The sequence below is a fragment of the Melanerpes formicivorus genome, unplaced genomic scaffold (genome assembly GCF_026170545.1).
Source record: "Melanerpes formicivorus ecotype bairdi unplaced genomic scaffold, bMelFor1.0.p_v2 SCAF_10, whole genome shotgun sequence".
NCBI lineage: Eukaryota > Metazoa > Chordata > Aves > Piciformes > Picidae > Melanerpes > Melanerpes formicivorus.
This window is the reverse complement of record NW_027142362.1, coordinates 22,736,194-22,761,291: the sequence shown is the minus strand read 5'-3', so window position 1 is coordinate 22,761,291 and position 25,098 is coordinate 22,736,194. Positions and strand designations below refer to the sequence as shown.

The 25,098-nt window shown below is 44.7% G+C and overlaps 1 protein-coding gene and 1 long non-coding RNA gene across 7 annotated transcripts in view; one reads left to right on the top strand and one right to left on the bottom strand.

Annotated features, from left to right (window-relative positions):
* Positions 1–1,012: 1,012 nt before the first annotated feature.
* Positions 1,013–25,098, bottom strand: part of PEAK1 (pseudopodium enriched atypical kinase 1) — a 157,046-nt gene continuing 132,960 nt past the window's right edge. For all 6 annotated transcript variants that reach the window (XM_068144265.1, XM_068144264.1, XM_068144268.1 and 3 more), the window contains 2 exons: positions 17,795–18,543; positions 1,013–8,403 (listed from right to left, as the gene is read on the bottom strand). In XM_068144265.1, coding sequence (XP_068000366.1) covers positions 7,246–8,403; positions 17,795–18,543 — 1,907 coding nt within the window. In that variant the 3' untranslated portion in view covers positions 1,013–7,245. The remainder of the gene's footprint in view (positions 8,404–17,794; positions 18,544–25,098) is intronic.
* Positions 22,211–25,098, top strand: part of LOC137443993 (uncharacterized) — a 48,076-nt gene continuing 45,188 nt past the window's right edge. Inside the window, exon 1 of the long non-coding RNA XR_010988033.1 lies at positions 22,211–22,385. This is a non-coding gene — a long non-coding RNA (uncharacterized lncRNA). The remainder of the gene's footprint in view (positions 22,386–25,098) is intronic.

Genomic DNA, 25,098 nt, shown 5'->3' with positions numbered 1-25,098 from the left:
CACTGAAGTGTGTCTGTGTGATCACAGGAGATGCATCTTATCCCATCTGCTTTCCACAGACCCTCCATCAAGCTGTATGCTTCAAGGTAACATGTCAGACACAAAATGAATTCCACTGCAGATGACTGCCTTAGAGGCATCCTGCTTTGTCATAGCCTATAAAAATTTGACTCAAGTCATTTTATTCCTTCACAGCAGGTCATTGAAGTCCTCTCCACACTAGAGATATCGATAACTGTGGCTCAGCTACTTTAGTGATAATGCTTGCCCCAGCGTGGACATGCAGCTGTGTGTTTCATTAACGTGTCAAGTCACTTCTTTCCAAGAAGGCCTTACAAGATGCTGGTTCAATCAACAGCAGCTGCTGGTGGCCAGTTTATTTTTGGGCTGTCAGTGCCACTTGTCCAGAGGGAGTCAAAACAGTGCCAGTTATGGTGAGACTCCTGGCTAAATCACCAAAGGTGGGAGGTGGCACAGTGTTCCAAGCACTGGCAATTCTTGCAGCCGAGATGCCTGGCCACTGTGGTGGCATTGCTGAAGGCGCTGAGCCTCAGTCCCTCTGTCTGCCATGCCTGCAGACTACTTGCTGCAAACCACTTAGTTGTTCTTGTAGCAAAATCTTTGGCTGATTTTGCCACGTGCATTTTCCCCAGGCATTTCCTCAGGTTGGTCTCTTCTCCCAGGCAACCAGCCCCAGAACAAGGGGACACAGTCTCAAGCTGCGCCAGGGGAAGTTTAGGCTCGAGGTGAGGAGAAAGTTCTTCACCGAGCGAGTCGTTCGTCGTTGGGATGTGCTGCCCAGGGAGGTGGTGGAGTCACCGTCCCTGGAGGTGTTCAAGAGGAGATTGGATGTGGCACTTGGTGCCATGGTCTAGTCATGGGTCTGTGTTTATAGGTTAGACTTGATGATCCTCGATGTCTCTTCAAACCTTAGTTATACTGTGATACTGTGAATATAATACTTGTCCAAGTGCCTAGGAAAAAGAGAAAAATGAGACGACTGCAAGTCTGATTTTGAGTGTAATAAAACTAGTTTTATTTACACAGTAACATGAATGCCACAGAGTACACAGCAAAGTACCACAGCAAACCAGAGTGTAACTGCCCCGATCACAAAGGAAGGCTTGAAGTCGATATACTTATTTATATAAAAACGTGTAAATATCAGTTATGAAGCACCAGATAAAGCAATGCAACCAGAAATTCCAGATACAAATTACCCACAAGAATGGAGTTGAAATTTAAACCCCCCCCAAAAAAATAATAAAATCCCCTTTTTCAAGGGCTTTAAAATCCCATCTATAAAAGCTCAATCAAATCTTGGAATCCCTAATTGAAAAATAAATGTCTCCCCTTCATGAAAAACAAGAACATGGTCTTCAATGCTCAGCATAATTCAGTCCTAAAAGAAAAAAACCCAAGGATTTCAACTGCGAAACCTTCGAATCCCAACAAGCCAAAGGACAACGAAACAGAAGTTTCGAGTCGGTTTTGAAGAGGTGTTATTGATGAAATGGCTAGATTAAAATTTACACAGTCTTAAATATATATTATATATACAATATATAATATATATATATATATATTCAAGCAAAAAGGGGCAAAGAATACTTCTGGGATAGAAAAATTCATATACACACATATATATATATATATTCAAACATGCCCACTCACTCATACACACACATATATATATATATGTATGTGTATATATATATATGTATATATTTCCTCCATATAAAAAAAGGTCCAACCTCTTCTAAATCCCTGAACACTTACCCTTGGATTTATGGAAAAGAAAGGTCCTTATGGTCTGAAGTACAAACCAAGTTCTGTAGAGTGGTAAAATGATTTATGTACAGCTCAGCTGAGTAGTTATTTCTCACTGGTAATTCTGCTGTACCTGAAAGCATTCTGTGGTTTCCAGCTGAATGCTGAGTGGAGCACCAGTGCAGGGAGACTTACAGGAAAGTATTTGAATAGCATTCTACACCTATGCAAAATCACCATCCTCGTAATGCTGCATCCAGGCAAACAGTAACATCCACACAAATATCGATCACAAATTCTCTGCAACACAGCGGTGGGAAAGACCTTTTTGTCCTTTTGGAGCTGAGGGGGCCCTAAAAAAAAAGTCTGCCCACTATTTCTTTTGGAAAGTATTTTTTGTGTATTCCTCCCTTGAAGTGTTTTGGAATCCAAGTGATTGTTTACTGAGTATTTCTGCGAGTCTGTTTCTATAGAGGGATTTAAAATCCTATTCCGCATTCGCACGTCTTTGTTGCTGTCTTAGTACGTAACTAAACCATCATCACACCCCTTTCTGTATGGACTGAGGGGCTGTGACTGTGCTCTAGGCTTTACAGGAGTTTGAGCAGAGCCAACACTACCTCTGAACAATCAGAGTAAAACTGACTGCCTAGTCATGCAAAGGAATAACGTACTGGCTCCACAGAGAAACGGCGTAATTCCTGTTTGGGGAAAGGAAAGTGCATTAAAAAGATCTGATTCAGGTTCCATTGTATCCCTCAGAAAAGTTACAACTGATTTAAATAAAACCAGGACTATTTATAATGACATATGAATTTAATTGCTATTACCAACAAACAGGTGGGGCATCCCAGCACAAGAACTGAGAAACAGATTTCATTTCAGCAGCAAATACTAGTTTTACGTGCTAAAGTTGAAGACCTATAATGTGAAGCTGCTGAGTAAGTTTTCTGAATAGCTGAACCCTAACACACATGTGATTTATTTAAACAATGTATTTTTCTCTCTAACATGTGGGAATTCCTGTGTTAAAATGCTAAGATGAGCCAGGTGGGTGCCGCCAGGATGTGTGGAGCGTAAAAGACTTGGGATAGAACATTACTGTAGAGGTTACTTCTTGTCTGGGGGATAGCAACATGACATTCTAGCTTGAGTTACTGGTGTCATCATGTCTAAATATTGGAGTGAGACCAGGCTTCTACATTTGGAGATTCCAGAGGCTTAAATAAAATTCTGAATTTCCTCATTCCTGAAAATTTGTGGGCAAGTTCTTGCTAGCAAATTCCCATTACAGTCACCTGGGTATGCAGATGGACTGCATCAGATCTGAAGTTTGAAAAACAATCAGTGATTAAGTAGTTCTTATTTAAGAAATACAAACCCAAGCCATTTCCCATGATATCTCAGGAGCTCATGCTACTTAGAACTCCTGTTTCAAGGGAGGTTTGTGTTTCACAGCACAGAGTATGGTGTGCAGCACATGCTACCTACAGCAGGAGCAGCATGTCTTAACCTTCACCGTTTGTTCCAGACTAATCAGATTCCTCATCTCCTAGAAGCTGTCTGCAGTAGATTGTCAAATCATTAGGCTTCTTTGGATGCTCTGGTCAGTCTAGACAATTGACTTATCCTCCACTCTTATTCTTGTGCAGATCCCAAACTGGAAAGCCCACAGTTCTGCTACTTCGTATTTATGCTGTACTGAAAGCCACTTAAAACAACTTGTTCACAGAACTGATCAACTCAGTATCATATGAAACACAGCACTGAATTTTGTGAAGTCTTTTGCATCTTAATGGGGGCAGTATTGTTTCTAGGGCTGTTATGAAGAGGATAAAATTTCCATCAGCTGACCAGCTACATTTTAGGTTTTTGACAAGGCACTAAACGTTGTGAATCCAATCACTGTGCTCTCTCTGTAACATTAAGAGAGGTTTTAATGGCTCTAATAGGATCAGAAACCACTCATCATAATTCCTCAAACAAGCATTTGATTTTTTCCAGGCATTAGTTTCCCCTGGAAAAACCTTTAGAGTTCATGTTAAAAATATTTGAATGACAGCTTTTATTAATAGAAAAATATATATTTACAGTCAATACTGTTATCTTAAGATTTGTAGCTCTTCCTATTTTTTGAGCTCAACTGAAAGTGCAACATTGCTAAAAAAAAAATAATTCAAGATCTGTGCACATATTCAAGTAAATTGTAACGTGCACAGCCAGGGGGTTTGCTCCTGTCACACACAGGATCCCAGTTACAAACAGAGCGGGTTTTTTTCCTTTTGCTTAGCAATTATGCTGTAGCATTCGTAGGATTAGTTTACAATCAGTTTAATGCATACATTCTTGTATACTTACGTGGCACAACCTGTTGCCAGGATAGAGAACCACCACAAACAAGAGTTACAATCATCAGTTATGGGCAGAGTTGCAAAGTCAGCCTCAAGCTTTCCAAGGAAGAGCTCAGGCCAGGTTGTGTTCAACTACTTCGACCATTCTTTCCTTTTAAAGAAAAAAACCCAACACACAACGTTACAAATTGCTAAGGTTTACCCAGTGCTGCACAAGAAAGAGATTGGTAGTGAACATCTATCCATGCTTGATTATACTGCAGAGCTAAAATGAGTATTGGTTCTTCACAAAAGATGCAAACTGAAGTTACATTGCTAAGAGGTATAAAGGCTTGAGACCAGCTGCATTAAATATGCACAGTTGTAAAACATTCAAAATTCAGCTTTGCATGTTGACTGGAAGTGACACTGAGAGTGTTGTGTCCTTAAACACAGAAACACCTATAGGCTTCAAGCAATGAGCCCACTGCAATGGGAAATGGTCCAAGAACTGCTCGTACAGCCTCTGTCAGTTAGGTGAGAAGTTACGTGCACACACGCACCACAGAACGCAAAACCAAACCACAGAGAACAAGAAGCCCTACTTGTAGCTCAACACATTGTGACTAATAAATAGCTAGCAGATAGCATGTGGGTGACTTGTCATGCTCGGTGTATTTAAGGTGTGAGAGCATTGCCCTCCTGTGTCCAGATAAAGCAGGGCTGCATTGAGCGGTTTTGTGGTTCTTTGTAAAGGTTCTTCTAGGAGCTGCTTAGCAGCAGTGTAGAGACTTTCTGTACTGACATAGTGGGAGTACCTCAACTACATACATTGCACGTGGGCTTTTAATGCATTGTCCTCTTTCACTGCATCAATGCCACCATTCTAACCTCTTTGCCAAAAAAAGAGAAAGAAAAAAACAGAGATCACATTAAAATGTATTATCCTTAGCCTTGCCTGATCCTTCACTGATGCAGGTGAATCAAACAAAAAGAACAACAATCAGAAGTTTAAACAAATCTTTAGGAAGGTCACAAAGACAGTCTACACTACTGCACAATCGATGTAGGCTTCCACACACTATGCAGCTTAGCTCTGATAGGTGCCAGAGAAGAATAATGCAGACAGTTTAACCCCTCCAAGTCTATGGTGTGGATCCAGAGCTAGTTTTGCTGACCGTTAAGCCTGCATGACTGTTTGTTGAGTTTCCGTGCGTCTGGTCCAAGCATGCATATGCTGAATAAAGTGGCTATTTGTTTCAAGGCTGAAGTGAATTGATTCCTCACAGTTTTAGCAATTAAAATGAAACATCAACCCATAAAAAGAACGTGTGGCTATCTGTGCATTTATGTGCCAGGAAAGTAACGAAGGGTCTGCAGGTCTATCATGGCGCAAAGGCTGGTGTGTAAATTGAACACTGTAACGTACAGCTTTAAAAAATACATACAAGAATTGCACATAGATCCATAGGAGAGAAGCACAGGCTCATAACTAGGGCTATCTGTTTTCCATCACCCAGGTCAGAATATCTGGTGTCACTTTTTTCCCCCTGCATTCCAGATCGGTTCTTCAGGGTGACCCAGGAAACAACGTAGAGCCTAGCAATACTGAGCAACGACAGCATCTGCACAGCTGCAGGGGTTCCACTGGGAGAGGCCGTTAGGGCAGAGAAGGAAGTCAACAGCAGCCTCTCAGAGTGAAGAAGCTTCTTCAGGCTGAGTTTTGAAAAATTCTGTCATTTTAATCCTCACTAATTCCTGCTCTAGTCCAAAACTGCCTGCAATGCTCTTTGAGCAACATACAACTTTTAGGGTGTTGTCTGCAGCAACATGAGAAAACACTAATTACACAGACAGGAGATGGTAGCCAAACACTGCTGTGGGCAAAATGGATCACAATACTGTCAGTTGTGGCTGCCAAACTTAACAGCTCCCTCAATAATTAATCAACAGTGTTTTTGCCCCCTTGTTTTTACCCTTCAGAGAACCATGTCTTCAGTAAAAGTGTCTCCATGTGGCCTGTTACCTACACACAGACAAGCTCTAAACACTTCTATCTCCTGCCAACATACCAGCAGAGCCAATTTCAGTCCTGCTTTGCAATACAGCACGTGACAAGAGAAGACCAAAATAAAACAGAAGAGGTGGCTGTTATTTTCATCCCTGATTCATAGCAGTGATTGTCAGAGAAGGTTATACGTGTCCTATCCATTTCAAGTCATTTAGTGCCCTTTGTGATGGGAGGGGATTTTCAATTACCCACCACATCTTGTAATGTTCTTGTATAAATGTGGTTATAGCTACAGTACATCATCAGTCCAGACTGGGAAATGGGCTGGACAAAGTGTGAGGATTCTGCTTTTTAATGCAGAGGTCTTAAGTTTGGGGTAATGGTCTGATTAAGGCAGCATTATTGAAATCCCACATCTGTAGTTAGAAGGGATATAGGCAGGTAGTGAGTCTGAGGCAGTGGAGGAGGGAAAAGGGCTAAAACACAGATGCTTACTGCCCACTGACCTTGCTGCAGTCAGTAGGATAACCACACCTGTGGAGGAAAAAAAATCCCAAAGCATAAAGTGTGAGAGAAAAGTCAGACTGTTTGGTTGAGACCAAAAGAAAGGGGAGTCTGGCCTGCTTCTGCAGAACTAAGCTGAGAGAAAATTTTGTGTGGTAAGTGGAAAGGAAGCATCTGAGTGTTCTGTGGCATGGTGGACCACTCATCTCACATTTGCAACCTAATCCATCTCTGCTTATGGTCACTGCTATTCACTAATCAATGCTACATAAGGAAATGACAGAAACTACCCAGAAGAGGAGGGCAATTTGTTTACTGCAGTGGTAGAAATAGTGGTATTGAAGTTTGCTCTCCTTTTCAGCCAGATGTTAATCAAGTCACATACTGTCTGATCCAAATGTAGCCAGGTATTAATCAATCCCTAACAGGCCTGGCAAAAAAAGTAAAGTTTCTGTCATATTGGGTAGAAGATGCAGTTTCTCCAATTAGAACATATTTGCTCAGAGTTGCTGGCTTTGACACTTAGGCTATTTTTTAACACTTGTACAAAGTGTGAGCCCCAAGGGAGGCTGAAGTGAGGACTGGGGTGGATGTGGGGTGTGCTTCATCAAAAGCAATGGGCTCTACAAACTAGTGCTGCTGCATGATTCTCACAATGCGATGAAGTGAGTCTATAGTGGCAAAAGCAAGATATTGACAACAAAGCCAGTCTTCCAGAATAACTCCACAGTCCCTGTCCAAGGACTTCTCTGCAAACTTGATCATCAGCAGCGTCCTTTTAATATCCAGCCAGTTCTGAAGCACAGCATCTCTCCGTGAGGGGTCGGAGGATGTACTTAGAGCGTGGAACAAGTCCTCACGTGGACCCCAAAGCAAACACTGCAGGATTCCCTTGGCTTCTGATATCAGGATTCTCTCTGAAGGGTTTGGATTCAGCAGGCAGCTGGCAAGTTGTTGAAGCCCTTGAGAGTAGAGGGAACGACAAGGAATCTTGGGGAGATCAGCACGAGTATACTCCTTCTCCTTCAGCTCTGGATTCTCATCAAAGGGATTGGGTAAGTGCAGCATTTCATAGATGAGGATGCCAGTCTGGAACTCATCACACTTCTTGTACTGTGTTGCAGTGATGATTTCTGGAGCCAGGCGAGACTGATCCCGAAGGACCTCAGGATCCACCATATGACTCTTCTGCTTGGCCTGGGAGAAATTGCTCACTATTAATCTGGCTGGGCAAGCAGTGTTTGGACTGGGTTCCATGGACTCAGAGTTCAGAGGACTGCCTCTTGGTCTGGAATGAACCAGCAACAGGTTCTCCAACCGTAGATCGCAGTGTGTGATATGATAGGGTTTCAGGTGCTCCAGGCCCAAACAGAGCTGTAAAAGGAGTAGACAGACCTGCCTTTCATACAAATCTGGGCTTTTGGCATGGCGAGGTGCAGAGTCTCGCACAAAATCAGCCACAGTTAAATAAGGGACTTCTCGCGTGATGACCACGACACGGCTGCGGGGCTTGCTGATGGTCCCTTGGTTGCTTGAGCTGTCTTTCTGTGTAGCCTCTGTCTTGGAAGGAGTTTCTCTGTTCTTTTGCTCAGGCTCTTTCTCCTCTTCTTCCTGCTCCTCTTCTTCCACCTCTGGTGCATCAGCATCCTCCCATGGAAGGAGACGAACTGGCACTTCCGCAAGGAAATGGCCACAGTCCTGCTGGATGTTGAAGTTGATTGCCAGACTCTGCCGGATAGAGAGGCTGTGATAATACTGCTGGGATTCCTTAGCTTTGCTCTTACAAATCTAGGCAAAGAAAACAAACAGAACAGACACAATGTAAATTCTGAATGGAACTTCAGTTTCTAAATGCTATATACTTTTTTCCCCCCCTGCCCAATGTACTTTGCTGCTGGTCAGCCACAGACAAGCCCTAAACACAAACGCTGAAACATTTTCTCCTGGGAGTATTTTAGGCCCAGAAGCAGGTTCCATTGGGTACTAAGGAACTGCAGAGCACTATGTACAGGCAGCTTTCCCTGTTCACATATTCAATGGGAAATAAAGTTCAGGCAGATTGTGCTTTTAGTCAGCACAGCAGCTGGTACATGTAAATGCACAGTGAGGCTTAATTACACTTACTTGCTTAGCTACATACTTTTATTTTGTGTTCTCTCAGCTTTGTGTGAAGCTTGAACAAGACAAAAATAATCAAGAGTGATAGGAGATACAAAGAAACATACATAGAGTGTTTGAGGATATGATCAAATGATTACACATGACTGAGTTTGCATGGTGTATAATCCTTGTCATCTAAGTGACTGGATGCATGCTCCTTGCCCATGGCAACTGGAAAGGGAAATCTGTGTCTGAGCTGGTGCTGTTAACACATCATGTATGCAGTAAATGGTCTATGTGTGCATGGCAGGGGCTCTTGGGAGGATAAATGCTGTGGCTCAGGTGAGCAATAGAGAATCATTAGAACATAGTTCCTTAATTACTTTCAATCATGTGTCAAGATCCTAAGGATATGTTTCTGTTTTGCCATGTATAGATATATTTAATTTCTGTCCAGAAATATCTTTTTGATTACCACCATAATAATTAATTTTACTGTCTGCACTGCCATAACAACTGACAGCCCTAAACACCTCACAGCACTCACTAGACAAACCTCTATTGGGGTCTTGGTTCTGAGGCACCTGCTGATTTTAATTACAGTCTTAAAGACTCAGGAATGTTGACTTTTGCATATTAACCTTATTTCTACTGACTTCAGTGAGATTGTTCAAAGTGTGTAAACCTTTATTTAGAATAAACCAAACCAGGTTGGAAGAGACCTTCAAGATCATCGTGTCCAACCCATCAACCAATCCAACACCACCTAAACAACTAACCCATGGCACCAAGCACCCCATCAAGTCTCCTCCTGAACACCTCCAATGACAGCGACTCCACCACCTCCCCAGGCAGCCCATTCCAATGGGCAATCACTCTCTCTGTGTAGAACTTCTTCCTAACATCCAACCTGAACCTCCCCTGGTGCAGCCTGAGACTGTGTCCTCTTGTTCTGGTACAGGCTGCCTGGGAGAAGAGACCAACCTCTGCCTGTCTACAACCTCCCTTCAGGTAGTTGTAGAGAGCAATAAGGTCACCCCTGAGTCTCCTCTTCTCCAGGCTGACCAATCCCAGCTCCCTCAGCCTCTCCTCACAGGGCTGTGCTCCAAACCCCTCACCAACTTTGTTGCCCTTCTCTGGACTCGTTCCAGCAAGTCAACCTCCTTCCTAAACTGAGGGGCCCAGAGCTGGACACAGGAGTCGAGATGTGGCCTAACCAGTGCAGTGTACAGGGGCACTGTAAGGTTAAGTGTAAGGTTAAGTGTATGTTAGATCCTAAGTACTAAGATGATGTAATGCACCAACAGGTCTTAACTGCAAAGCTCAGACGAAAAGAAAATAGGAAGACATCTCTCTTCAGATGAAGTTACAGCTTGCCTTAGCCAAGGAAAGCCAGACAACGACAGTATGTAGAAGCACCAGTTCTACACAGTCGCAACAGCCAGGGAGCCCAGATCTCATACTAGCCCTAAATATAAAGTGACTTTTCTCCCCACTTCTCATTTTTCTCTTTCTCAGGAACTTAATGTAGGATAAGATAGAAACTAAAAAACAAACAAACAAACAAATAGAAAAGGAAAATGCTTCTAATCTTTTATGTGTTTAAAAACATATAGTTAAATGGGAGATTTAGTCATTTGTGGTCATCAATCAGGAAGGTGCACTGTCAGCCATATGAAAGCAGGCACAAGTAGCGACAGTATTTTGATTGCCCTCTTGTCTTGGATACTGTGCATATTTCCATGCTTTACAGGCATTTAAATTTCCCTATGTATTAGGCACACTACAGCTTAAACTGCCTGTTTATAACTGCCATGCACACACAAAACAAATGTGAGAACTGCATCGTTAGAGAATGATGCCAATCCTAGGATTGTAACAGTGCAGAGGCATTTCCAGGGGCGTCTGTGGATGGGGCAATGCTTTCTTCTAATGTAAAAGGGACTGGCCATGCACATCTGCTCCAAAAGGCATTCAGCTCTGCCTTTGTACCCATTCCCTTTTCCTCTGAGCCAGCAGAACTGGCCTGCAAGGCCAATCTAATCCACAGACTGCCAGCTGGATCATTTCTAAGCAATGTCTTTCCAACCTACTAAAACCACACAAAAAGACAGCTATTCTTCTCTGTCTTCTCCTTTCTTGTTCTTACTGCTACTCCAAATTAAAGTGATAGCACTTCTTCCAGCTGATATTAAAACATATAGATTCCTGCCCTTTGAAGTTCCATCTGTACATTTGGGAGATGTAAATTGGGAAATTGCTTTCTTTTCAAAACCAACCAGCCCTCATTTCTCCTTTCTTGAGTCAGAATGCTCTGATTCTTTTTGCTCTTTTCTGGGTTCTTCCCACTCATTGCACTTGTCTGAAGAGTGGCACCCTGTAAGGAACACAGCATTCCAGTTAAGGCCTTTCTGGCATGAGGTGGAACAGAGCTTTGTATGTAATGATCCTTCTAACACTTCCTAGGGGGAACAGGTCATTTTATTAACTCCATTATTACTGCGGGTCACAACAACCTTCCGAGCAGTGTCCACTATGAAGTCTGAATCCATGGCAGAGCCAAACATTCCCCAATGTCACTTCTTAAATAGAAGCTTTTGTATCTTCATAGCAACAAAACAGAAATTAAAGACCAAATGGTTTTATGATTAAAATCAATGGTCAGGGGCTTGGAACACAAGCCCTATGAGGAGAGGCTGAGGGAGCTGGTGTTGCTTAGCCTGGAGAAGAGGAGGCTCAGGGGAGACCTTATTGCTCTCTACAACTACCTGAAGGGACGTTGTAGACAGACAGAGGTTGGTCTTTTCTCCCAGGCAGCCAGCACCAGAACAAGAGGACACAGTCTCAGGCTGCACCAGGGGAGGTTCAGGCTGGAGGTCAGGAGGAAGTTTTACACAGAGAGAGTGATTGCCCATTGGAATGGGCTGCCTGGGGAGGTGGTGGAGTCACCATCACTGGAGGTGTTCAGGAGGAGACTTGACAGGGTGCTTGGTGCCATGGGTTAGTTGATTAGGTGGTGTTGGATGATAGGTTGGACGCGATGATCTTGAAGGTCTCTTCCAACCTGGTTTGGTCTATTCTATTCTATTCTATTCTATTCTATTCTATTCTATTCTATTCTATTCCATTCCATTCCATTCCATTCCATTCCATTCCATTCCATTCCATTCCATTCCATTCCATTCCATTCTAAAATGACTGCTTTCATGACAACTCCTTACACTGCTGTAAAGAAGATAACCAATAAAGAACCTAAAAATCTCTACTCCCACAAACGCCCAAGAATAGTGGGTTTGGGCACTTCTCTTGCTGAATACAAGGAAGGATATGGGTGTATGGACGTGCACACAATCTCTACAAAGACAAGAGAGCTGAGATCTGATTAATTTTCTGCTTCATGCTTTTTGTTTACAAACAGCATGCAGTGAGAAGTGGAAGCAGCGGATGGGTTCTTTAAGGCTGATTAAATTGCTGTCTGTACAAACACTGCAATTTGCACACTAGATACTTCGGTAATCAGAAGTAAAAACTAGACTGCCTGGAAGCAGCACCCAGAACCAGCTCTGAGGATAAATTGGACATTTGTCTGAATTCATAGAACAAGGTTCTAAAATCCAGACCTGCAGTAATCTGAGGTTCCCTTCCAAGTGTCTGTCTGCTCTTCAGAATTTTGCTGTGAAATACAGCTGCCTGAGTCCAGATAAGTCCTGGGGTTTTAGAGTGTGGAATTCAGATGCTGATTTACCAACATGGTATTAAAATACATATTGTCAAAAATATATTGGAAGCAGTGGAGATACACTACATTTTTTTTAATTGGTCTGGTCAAAGACAGTTTATACACTGGTAGATGAGCTGGCCAAGCCACTCTCCATCATTTTCCTCCCCTGTGCCCCAGGGATCAGTGCTGGGCCCCATCCTCTTTAACATCTTCATTGATGATCTGGATGAGGGGGTCGAGGCAGTCATCAGCAAGTTTGCAGATGACACCAAGTTAGGAGCAGATGTTGGTCAGTTAGAGGGTCAAGAGGCTCTGCAGAGGGACCTTGACAGGCTGGACAGATGGGCAGAGTCCAACAGGATGGCATTCAACAAGTCCAAGTGCCGAGTGCTGCACTTTGGCCACAGCAACCCCAGGCAGAGCTACAGGCTGGGGTCAGAGTGGCTGAGAGCTGCCAAACAGAGAGGGACCTGGGGGTGCTGATCGACAGCTGCCTGAATATGAGCCAGCAGTGTGCCCAGGTGGCCAAGAGGGCCAATGGCATCCTGGCCTGCATTAGGAATAGTATGGCCAGCAGGAGCAGGGAAGTCATTGTGCCCCTGTACTCTGCACTGGTTAGGCCACACCTTGAGTCCTGTGTCCAGTTCTGGGCCCCTCAGTTTAAGAAGGACATCGAAACACTTGAAGGTGTCCAGAGAAGGGCAACAAGGCTGGGGAGAGGCCTTGAGCACAGCCCTATGAGGAGAGGCTGAGGGAGCTGGGATTGTTTAGCCTGGAGAAGAGGAGGCTCGGGGTGACCTCATTGCCCTCTACAACTACCTGAAAGGAGATTGTAGCTGGGAGGGGGTTGGTCTCTTCTCCCAGGCAACCAGCACCAGAACAAGAGGACACAATCTCAAGCTGCACCAGGGGAAGTTTAGGCTCGAGGTGAGGAGAAAGTTCTTCACCGAGCGAGTCGTTCGTCATTGGGATGTGCTGCCCAGGGAGGTGGTGGAGTCACCGTCCCTGGAGGTGTTCAAGAGGAGATTGGACGTGGCACTTGGTGCCATGGTCTAGTCATGGGGTCTGCGTTGATAGGTTGGACTCGATGATCCTCGAGGTCTCTTCCAACCTCAGTTATACTGTGAGACTGTGATACTGTAAATTTTATTTACTGACAAACTTCCTTTATTTTAGCATATTCTGAGTTGGAGCTTCTGCTCAGAACTCTATTTTATATTAGCAGTTTGCAATAGAGGAGTGAATGTTAGTGTTTAATACTATTAATGCTCACCCTAGCATTTTGTATGGGAATAACTCCACTGTGACCTAACCCTATCATCTGGATGACCAAGATATAACTTTTCAAAATGCTTTTAGTAAGTTGCACAACCAAAGTCTCTCTTTACACTTGAAAAGATTGAGGAAACAAATTGTGAAATTGGATGGCCTCATTGGCAAGGGAATTTTAGATTGCTTGTGATGAATTGCTAGAGGAATGGATCTGGAGCTTCTTTCCTGTTTGTGATAGTTAATGTGATGGTTAAGCTGTGAGTAAATAGATGGCCCAGCTTTCTTTGGCTGATATTTAAAGCTTGTGTCTATTCCTGTCATCTGCTCTTAAAAAACCAAACCACCCAACCCCCCAAACCAACAAAATCCCTCCCAACACCAAACACACAAAAATCCTGCTGCCTTTTCCTTATACAGTATGTAGAATTCCTATTTTTGAGCAGAGGAAAAGAAAAAGATGAAAACACTCAGACTAAAACACCAATAGAGAGTAGGAGCCATCAGTCATTGACCATTTTCTTGAATGAAACACAATCAGTTGAGCTCTTAAGATGGTATGTGATAAGAGCTGAAAGAAAACTGTTAATAAGGGCTTGGCAAACCTTACTTCTAAAGCTGATACAGAGGAGGTTAATTTTATTCTATTCTAAAACATGAAGCAATGTTGTCAAAAAGCCCTTCCCTATGATGCAAGAACGGAGTAAGAAAAAAAGGAGAGACAGGAATAGGAAGGAATGGAGTTTCCATCTTCCTTTTCAGTGGAATGCACTGCCATCATCTCTCTTTACTTTATTGCATCTGCATAAACTTAAACTTCTGCCATGTTTATAGGGACAGGACAAGTTTCTTCACATTCTGCCATTTCCACTTTCCCCCTCCCCCCAGGCAGCAAGCTTTTAATGTTCCAGAGCTTCTAAAAACTGCACTCGCTTTTATTTTTCCTTTATGAATCCAGTAGCCCACTGTGCCATCAGCTGACTTCCACTTTAGCAGCAGGGGATCTCATTTCCACTCTGTCCTATGCATTTTACAGGGCGTCACCCAGCTTAAAGTACAATGAATATTGTGGAAAATGAATTTGCAAGCGCTGCAAATGAGAGTGACAGAAGATCACAAAGACTGCACCATCTGTGCTACTCTGCTGTACTGCACAGAGGGACAACTGTGAATGAAATTCTGCATAGAATGAAAGCTTGCTAATCCCAAATTGATAGGTTGTTCTTGGCACAACCTTCTTTCCCAAGGAGGCCAGTTTGATCTCTGATTGACCTCATTTTCTTGATCCGGCCTTGGAACACAGCTTTGACTTTTTAACCATGTGCCAAAATACAGAACTCTACGCTGCCGTGACCGAGCTGGGGCTGGGCTTGATTGTGATCTGAAGCACGATGTTTTGGTGTGACCTTTACTAACACTTCTGCCAAGGAGCTCTGCTAGAAAACTGAATTACCAAAAAACCCACCCTTGCACCCTGTGACAAACTGAGACAGAATTAGAAAACAATTGGCAGCTGCAGCTAGGAAACTGCCAGGCAAAGTCAGCCCGATGCTATTTACTTCTGCACTGCTCTGCTTAAACGTGGGACAGGAACCTTAGCAGAAATCCTGAGGTTTTATTGCTAGAAGAACTTCTGCTGCCCTGCAGCAATCAAAGCAATAAATTTTTACTGCTCCTTTTGATCTTTTTGTACCTTTGCAATTCCTGTTATGCTACCTGAACAGCATTGCAACAGATGCCTGTGGCTAGAACACACATGCTGCAGGCCACAGCCCTACTGGTTCCTACACCTTTATTGTGCCGGGTGGAGGCTGAATCACAACTTACATATTTTGGTCTGTGATACTGTACAGTAATTTCCTTTGGAGTTGAACACTGAAAGTGGAAGTAGTTTATGTCACTGACACAGTAATCACCTTGTCTTATGACTCAAGCTGACTAATCCCCCCCCTTTTTTTTTGAAAGAGAAGGATTCCTGCCATGTCCCAGCCTCATTCAGTCTGTGTAGGCATACTAAGTATCTCTCTGTACAAGAAGCTGGTGCTCTCTGCTGCTTTTCATTCAGCACAACCTTTCCACTACATATTTGGCATTACTGATAAGACTGTGGTTTCAGCAGAAGGTATATCCATATTGTCCCAGATCCACCAACTAGTTAGAATGTGGTACTGCACTTACTGAAAGAAAAATACATCAGGGACTGGAATTTCGTGGCAGCTTTTCAAGTAAAGAAACTCCTCTATTTTTTCCCTTCGGCAAAGTAGTTTTCTGATCACGACTGACTTCCTGCTTTTATACTATTTCAGTTAAAATAATTTCCACCTGGCTTCCTGCAACTTTTTTTTTGCACAGGATAGTAGCATAGTATCACAGTATCAGTGAGGGTTGGATGGGACCACAAGGATCATCTAGTTCCAACCCCCCTGCCATGGGCAGGGACACCCCACACTAGGTCAGGCTGCCCAGAGCCTCAGCCAGCCTGGCCTTAAACACCTCCAGGGACAGGGCCTCAACCACCTCCCTGGACAACCCATTCCAGGGCTTCACCACTCTCATGGGGAAGAACTTCCTCCTCCCCTCCAGCCTGAATCTCCCCACCTCCAGCTTCATTCCACTCCCCCTAGTCCTATCACTACCTGAGATCCTGACAAGTCCTTCCCCAGCCTTCCTGTAGGCCCCCTTCAGATACTGGAAGGCCACAATGAGGTCACCTTGGAGTCTTCTCTTCTCCAGACTGAACAGCCCCAACTCCTCCAGTCTGTCCTCACAGGAGAGGTGCTCCAGCCCTCTGCTCATCCTCCTGGCCCTTCTCTGGACACCTTCCAGCACCTCCATATCCCTCTTGTCATAGGGGCTGCAGAACTGGAGGCAGTACTCCAGGTGGGGTCTCACCAGAGCCGAGTAGAGGAAGCATGCCTTCCCCAGCCTTCCTGTAGGCCCCCTTCAGATACTGGAAGGTCACCTTGGAGCCTTCTCAATGTTTACTAGTGTACTACTAGTACACTAGTAGTGTACTACTAGGATGTTTACTAGTGGATTAGGTGAGAGTGAAGCAAAAACGGTTTGAAACAACACACCCCAGTAAAACATGCTTCCTTTTACATCCACACCAACAGAACAAGTTGTGTTCATTCACCACCAAAATTCTGAGAGCACTGTTTGCTGGTGATACCCCAGAATGTAATGGTACATTGGTACATTCATCTGCAAACCCCAAATCCCCAAACTGAGCAATGCCAGACTGTTGATTCTGAACCCAGAGCAGATTGCTATATTCGTGGTCTGGTTCTTGGAGTTTTGGGCATGACATCCACAGACATCTACCTTATTTCAAGAAGAGGTCTTTGATAACTGTAAAAATATAAATAGCTATGCCCCAAAATCTACCTTAAAAAGATGCCTTTTCAAGTTTCTGAGGAAGTTATCAGTCACACAAATCTTACCTTTTATTTTTCACATCCTTGTAAACAAGCACACAGGAGCGGGAAAGACCTTTTGTTACCGTAAAGCACCACCCTTCTGGGAATGTCAGCATGCTCTGTAAGGCCTCCCACACCTGAGCTGGGTAGTAAATGTCTTATCTCCATTTCAACAAGGAGTCAGAAGTTTGATGACTTGCTCAAGGTCAGAACTGTGAGTCTCAGCTGTCTTTCTCACTATCATGCTACCAGATAAGCATTGAGAACTGTAGAGATACAGTGCTCAGAATTACTGATATAAAAGTCCATTAAGTTACAACATCTAGTGAAATAGCAGCCAACTACTCATTAATATATCGGCAGTAAATTCAGTAAATCTCATTTATGTGTCAGCTGGAGAACAAACTGGACACAAATCAATTGTTTGCTTAGCAAAAGGCCACAGAACTAACAGTGACAAGCTGGACTTTTGTTTTCATACAGCTCATAAGGCACACCACACCTGGCTGTTGATAGAAGGGAGGACCTGCTTGGGAATCCTGCTTTTCACATGGTGCTGCTGCAAGCAGAATGCACTTACTTTTGTAGGACTTAGCACTACTGAGTGTGTTGCAGATTATGGGTATTGCTACATTTTGTCACTGATGAATGTTTTCCAAGCCCATCTTACCTTGACTGCGTAATTGTTGAGAGGATCTTTCGCGTAAGAAGCTGGGTAGTAGACTGCGTCGCCTGCCTCGCAGCATGGCTTGTCGCTGGTCAGCCTGAAATCCGACCAACTGTCCACCCCGAAGCGCAGCTGATCTTTCTGTCCAGCCATGAACAAATCTTCACATTTAAGCGCCAGCTTCTTCAGCGAATCAGCGTGGAGGCTGCGGATTTTCCCCACCACCTCTTCGCGGTTTTCAATTCCCCGATAAAGTGCTTGCCTTTGTGGCTTCTGGACACCTTTGCCCTGCTTAGTCTGCGAGATGCGTCGCCCCATGAGAGACTCCATGCTATTGGAACACCGCTCCTTAATACTGATAGTGGTTAGGCTGGAAACACTGTTAGTCGCTGAGGTGTTTGTCCTCACTTTTTCTGTAGGCCTGTCCAAGGAATCTCCTGACTCATTGTCCAGTATCTTGAGCTCCAGGCTGACCGAAGAGCAGGCGCTGCTTGCTTCCCAGTTGGTGTCAATATCATAGGTGGGATTTGCCATGACGCACAGGTTGTTCTCCAGAGCCTGCTTCTGGAGATCTCTGGGAGTTGGCTCTGTGTTGGCTCTCAGAATCGTTTTCTTTGGCAGTGGAGGTGGTGTTGGCTGCAAGCTGTTCATTGTCGCCTGGTCTACTAGTCCTCCAAAGGCAATGGCATCATCCAAAGCTCCCTTTGGTTGCCTCGGCTGTTTTGGAGGTATCATGGCTGCCCTGGACTGTCCTGTGTAACAAGAAGGCAATAGTAATAGAAGATTAAAGCACTTGGCATCTGCTGCTTGTATTTGCACTCTGCAAAGATTTGTAAGGGAAACACACACACACACACCCACTTACTATGACATTCCCCTCCAATATTTGAAGAAAACCTAAATGCATATCTGAAAAGACACACAGTTAAGATAGCAAACTGACCAAATCAGTATCCAGTTTTTATGTGACCTTAGCCTAATCAGTTTCAGTGCTTAAAAATGCTGGAAAAAAAGTGGAAGCAGAACCAAACATCAATTTTGGCACACAGGGCAAATTCCAGTTTCAGGTATTACATCCAGCCTCCCATAATTCCTTCTGCAGTCAATGAACACCAATACTACCCCTTACTTCTGATTAAAATGTGCTAAAACTGTGGGTGAATGCTCCTGAATGGATTTCTGTGCTGTTTCTTTGAGAGGTGCATTTCTCTGGGAGGTGAGGTATATCCTCATCGCAGTCTGCAAAGCACTTGGGATCATCAGATTTGGAATGTGCTAAAGGGGCTGAAAACATTATTTCAGAATGGAAACCAGAACACTTCAGACAAATATCACAGTATCACAGTATCACTAAGGTTGGAAAGGACCTCGAGGATCATCGAGTCCAACCTGTCACCACAGACCTCATGACTAGACCATGGCACCAAGTGCCACACCCAATCTCCTCTTGAACACCTCCAGGGACGGTGACTCCACCACCTCCCTGGGCAGCACATCCCAATGACGAACGACTCGCTCAGTGAAGAACTTTCTCCTCACCTCGAGTCTAAACCTCCCTGCTAGTGCAGTCCTAAGTTTCCAGTGTAAGCACCAAAGTATCTAAATTACATTGTTTGTGTGCCCAGGTGGCCAAGAGGGCCAATGGCATCCTGGCCTGCATTAGGAAGAGTGTGGCCAGCAGGAGCAGGGAAGTCATTGTGCCCTGTACTCTGCTTTGGTTAGGCCGCACCTTGAGTCCTGTGTCCAGTTCTGGGCCCCTCAGTTTAAGAAGGACATCGAAACACTTGAAGGTGTCCAGAGAAGGGCAACAAGGCTGGGGAGAGGCCTTGAGCACAGCCCTGTGAGGAGAGGCTGAGGGAGCTGGGATTGTTTAGCCTGGAGAAGAGAAGGCTCAGGGAAGTCCTCATTGCCCTCTACAACTACCTGAAAGGTGGTTGTAGCCGGGAGGGGGTTGGTCTCTTCTCCCAGGCAACCAGCAGCAGAACAAGAGGACACAGTCTCAAGCTGTGCCAGGGGAGGTTTAGACTCGAGGTGAGGAGAAAGTTCTTCACCGAGCGAGTCGTTCGTCATTGGAATGTGCTGCCCAGGGAGGTGGTGGAGTCACCGTCCCTGGAGGTGTTCAAGAGGGGATTGGATGTGGCACTTGGTGCCATGGTCTAGTCATGAGGTCTGTGGTGACAGGTTGGACTTGATGATCCTTGAGGTCTCTTCCAACCTTAGTTATACTGTGACACTGTGATACCGTGACAGTATTTTTACATGTATCCACAAACAGAAAAACCTCAGCTCTTGAATTCTTAACAATCACTCTCTGTTCAATCATCCCAAGGAGAAGACATTGCAAATAAAAGATATATCTCTATCTCCAGAAACTCTCAAAAGAGCCTTATGGATTTTGTGATAAGCCTGGACAGTCCAATATTTAAAAAACTGAATTCTGAGCAGGAAATTCTATTAGCTTTGTATAAGACTTATCATCAGGGAAGATTATATAGGACTACTCCCCTGGGTCACCACTTTTTAGCTACCACAAAGTAAAAATATTTGAAGGCTAGAAATATTGGGGAACCCCTGCATAATCTCTCAACTCACTGTCAAGGTTGCTTAAAACCAAGCAAACACTCAGGGGACAGCACACTGTTCCTTTCTGATCTTGTTACTGCAGTGAGTCTACATTAGCAGTTCTTTCTCTCGCCATCTTAGTATCATAGTATCAGTCAGGGTTGGAAGGGACCACAAGGATCATCTAGTTCCAACCCCCCTGCCATGGCCAGGGACACCCCACACTACATCAGGCTGGCCAGAGCCTCAGCCAGCCTGGCCTTAAACACCCCCAGGGATGGGGCCTCAACCACCTCCCTGGACAACCCATTCCGGGGCTTCACCACTCTCATGGGGAAGAACTTCCTCCTCACCTCCAGCCTGAATCTCCCCACCTCCAGCTTCATTCCATTCCCCCTAGTCCTATCACTACCTGAGATCCTGACAAGTCCCTCCCCAGCCTTCCTGTAGCCCCCTTCAGATACTGGAAGGCCACAGTGAGGTCACCTGGGAGCCTTCTCTTCTCCAGACTGAACAGCCCCAACTCCTTCAGTCTGTCCTCACAGCAGAGCAGCTCCAGCCCTCTGCTCGTCCTCCTGGCCCTTCTCTGGACACCTTCCAGCACCTCCATATCCCTCTTGTAATAGGGGCTCCAGAACTGGAGGCAGTACTCCAGGTGGGGTCTCACCAGAGCTGAATAGAGGGGGAGAATCACCTGATATCATCTGATATCATCTGATATGCTGTAGCATATAAGACTGGTGCCAGTTGAGTAGTACAGAAACTCTGACCAGGTACCTTTTTGCAGACATAAAAAATAGCATGATTTAGCGTTAAAAGCAGAACTGATGTCTGCATGCCAGACACACATCTAGATGCCACAGTCTTTTGCATAAACCTTCTACTTGGTATCCAATTTCCTTACACATCCAAATGTGTTATCTTCCACAATTGCAAAACCACAGAATGATTGGGGTTGGAAGGGACCCCTGGAGATGTAGTGCAATGGCCCTACCAGAGCAGGTTCACTTCACGCAGGTTGCACAGGACAGCATCCAGGCAGACTTTGAATAACTCCAGAGACAGAGACTCCACCACTTCTCTATGTAAGTAAGTTCCTTCTCACATTTAGATGGAACTTCCTGTGTTCAAGTTTGTGCCCTTTACCTCTTCTGTCACTGGTCCCATCCTCCCTTTAAGTATTTATAAGCAATGATAAGATCCCTCCTCAGACTAATAAGCCCCAAGTCCCTCAGCCTTTCTCCACAAGACAGATGCTCCGGGCCCCCAGGTCTTTGTAGCCCTTTCCTGTACACTCTCAAGCAGTTCCTTCTTAAATTGGGGACCTCAGAACTGGATACAGTACCCCACATGAGGCCACACTAGGGCAGAGTAGAGGGGGAGAAGAACCACTCTCGACGTGCTTGCCACACTTCTTGATACACCCCAGGATGCCACTGGCACGTTGCCGGCTCATGGCCATCCTGCTGTCCACCAGCACTCCCAGGTCTTTTTCCACAGAGCTGTTTTCCATCAGGTCAGTCCCCAGCTGATACCTGGGGGTACTCCTCCCCAGGTGCAGGACTCTATACTTGTCTTTGCTGAACTTCATAAGGTTACTCTGCCCAACTGTCCAGTCTGTCCAGGTCACAGCACAACCTTCTGGTGTGTAAGCCACCACCCCCAGCTCTGTGTCACCCACAAACTTGCTGAGGGTAAACTCTACCCTCCATATGGGTTGTTGATGAACACATGCACGATTGCTCACTCTTACAAAATCTGTGACCTCTGCATGTCTCCCCTTGCAACATTCTGTGTTAAAGATCACTTGCCTGTTTTCTCATTCTTACCCTCTTGCCCAGTATGCTAAAACAGCCTAACTGCTGATCTTCTGAGAAAGGCCTCTATTTCAAGAGGCAGTTTCCTAATGTACGTCTCTTGTATGACTTGCTAATCCAAGGACTGCACAGATGCTAGATGGAAACAGCAAGAAAACCAATTAAAGCAAGATGCACTTCTCAAGCAGTAGCAGCAGAAGCCCTCTCCAAGAAAGGTAAGATTTATAACAGTGCTGCTTCTTGATTCCCTTATTTCCCATCTGCTTTAATAGCCCTGTCTTCCCAAAGCCATTCATCCAGAAGAGTGCTGCCACTGCAGCCAGTGGCTTTTGCATAGCTATTGGAACTGCGACATCAAATGAAAGTTTTCATAACCACAAGTTGCCTTTTCAGATGACTGGTGGTGGCAGGACCCAGAGAACCACATGTACAAGCCATTATGTGGTTACTTTTTCAAGCATTCTCAGCTGAGGGAAATGAGTTTGTCAAACATGTCATGCTGCAGTATAGTCTCTCCTCACAGGAACACGTTTTCCATATTGAAATCTATCCATCTGTATTATGGCTTTGAAAAGCTTCCTAGCTGGGCTGGTTTTATCCTGAGTCCTTAACACTGCACGTTTCTTTCATGCCCAGTGGGCCAGTCTTTCCAGCTCAGCTCTCCCCAGGCACGTTGTAAAAAATTCAGTATCTAGCAAGAAGAAGGTTGTATGAAATTTTGTCCCTGTCAAAGGCATGAGAATGTTCTTTTGCATGAAAGTACTGGCAGAACATTTGCTTCTTTTTCTTGCCTGTCATTTCTATCTCCTCTTGCACACTTAAACTCCATCACTTCCTTACCTACTGCACACTCTCCAGCATTACAAGGTTCAGTCTGAGCTACACTCTTGGGAGGTAAATGAAGAGGAACCAGCAAAATGCTAGGCTGCTGCTTACAGTGATATTTGAAGTGGCTTCCAGACTGTTCAAAGGCAGAAAAGAAATTAACTCTTTATGTAGACAGCAGCTTTCTAGAGAGCTGTAAGTAATACTACAGGTCAATAACATCTTCCACTACAGAATCTCAATGCACTATTTAAATATTAATACTTAAGAGTCTCCAGACACCATGCAGAGGACTGAAAGTCTAAATCAGCCCTCCCAAAAATAATTCAATTCATTTTTTCCAGGTAACTGAGTTATTGTCAGACTTTGCATTGCAGCCTCTTTATGTTAGCTCATGAAAATATCCAGTCTGACACGCTGAGCTCAGGTTTAATTCAAATTCATATTCCACATGCATGTTTTTCTTAGAGTAATGACATACATAATGATTGTTCTTGATAGTCCATGTACCCTTCTTTTTCGCTTAGACCAGCTCAGCAGCACACAGTGTCAAGAAATTTCAGAACTGTGAGGGAAAATGCTTCTTTAATTGGGAAGAGAAGCAAGCCAAGTGGGTGACATGCTGCATAATTCTAGCCTTCCTTGGACAGAACTATTTCTGGGGTGTATATTGCTCTACAATACATAGCCTACGCTAATCAAATACACCAATGTCAGCTGGCAATCTATCCTATATTCTTCTTTATTCTTCAACCTGGTGCGGTGGTTTAGGCTGGGTGCTGGCCTGGATGCCACTGCACAGAATCACCTGGGAGGTCCCTACGGGTGGGCCCAGCCCAGGGGGTGGTCACAGGCAGGTATTCCATTTCCCATAATGCCTGCTCCCCTATAAAGTGCCCATGTGGGGTCTTCACTTTCTCTTTCGTCCCCAGCTGCAGCCTAGGTAAAATGGCGTGAGCTGCCTCCCTTGGGCCTGCCCAGGCCCAAGGCTGGGTTGGGGGGGAGGAAAGAGCCCTGGGGGGGGATTTGGGTGTACCCCCAGGTGGGGATGGGATGTTCTTGGGTATGTTCTGGGATCTCTTTGTCACGGTGCTTGTGGTTCTCTGTAAAGCTTTCATTGTTGTTTGTTCTTAAATTGTTTTTTCCTATTTAAACTTTCCATCACTTTTGCAATCCCTTTGTCTGAGTCGTTGTTTCTGCCCTGTGGTGGGGAGGGGGTTTGCCCCAACCCATTACACCTGGTTTTGTGATTAGATGCCATTACATTGCCATTGAGTCCAGTTCTGGGCCCCTCAGTTTAAGAAGGACATCGAGACACTTGAACGTGTCCAGAGAAGGGCAACAAGGCTGGGGAGAGGCCTTGAACACAGCCCTGTGAGGAGAGGCTGAGGGAGCTGGGGTTGCTTAGCCTGGAGAAGAGGAGGCTCAGGGGTGACCTCATTGCCCTCTACAACTACCTGAAAGGTGGTTGTAGCCAGGAAGGGGTTGGTCTCTTCTCCCAGGCACCCAGCACCAGAACAAGGGGACACAGTCTCTAGCTGTGCCAGGGGAGGTTTAGACTCGAGGTGAGGAGGAAGTTCTTCACTGAGCGAGTTGTTCATCATTGGGATGTGCTGCCCAGGGAGGTGGTGGAGTCACCGTCCCTGGAGGTGTTCAAGAGGGGATTGGACGTGGCACTTGGTGCCATGGTCTAGTCATGGGGTCTGTGTTGACAGGTTGGACTCGATGATCGTCGAGGTCATTGCCAACCTCAGTTATACTGTGATACTGTGATTATTATACTCAGTTGTTTACACGTTTACCCTTCATTTAATAAAGTCCTGCCAGAATGATAACATATGTAACAGAAAGGAAAGCTAATGTTTGTTAGCGACACCCATGACACACTTCTGTCCACAGAACTGTGGTAGGATGGGCTGGAGGCACTAAATAAGTAAAAAATGCAGATGAAACAGCTTGTCTGCCTTGGTGACTTGTCAGGTCTTGCTTCCTGTCCTCCATTACACCATGTTAAAGATATTACCTGTACTAATTATATATGATACAAAATGCACCAGACTGATACTATAATCACTGTCTGACACTGAACTGTCAGTTTCAATC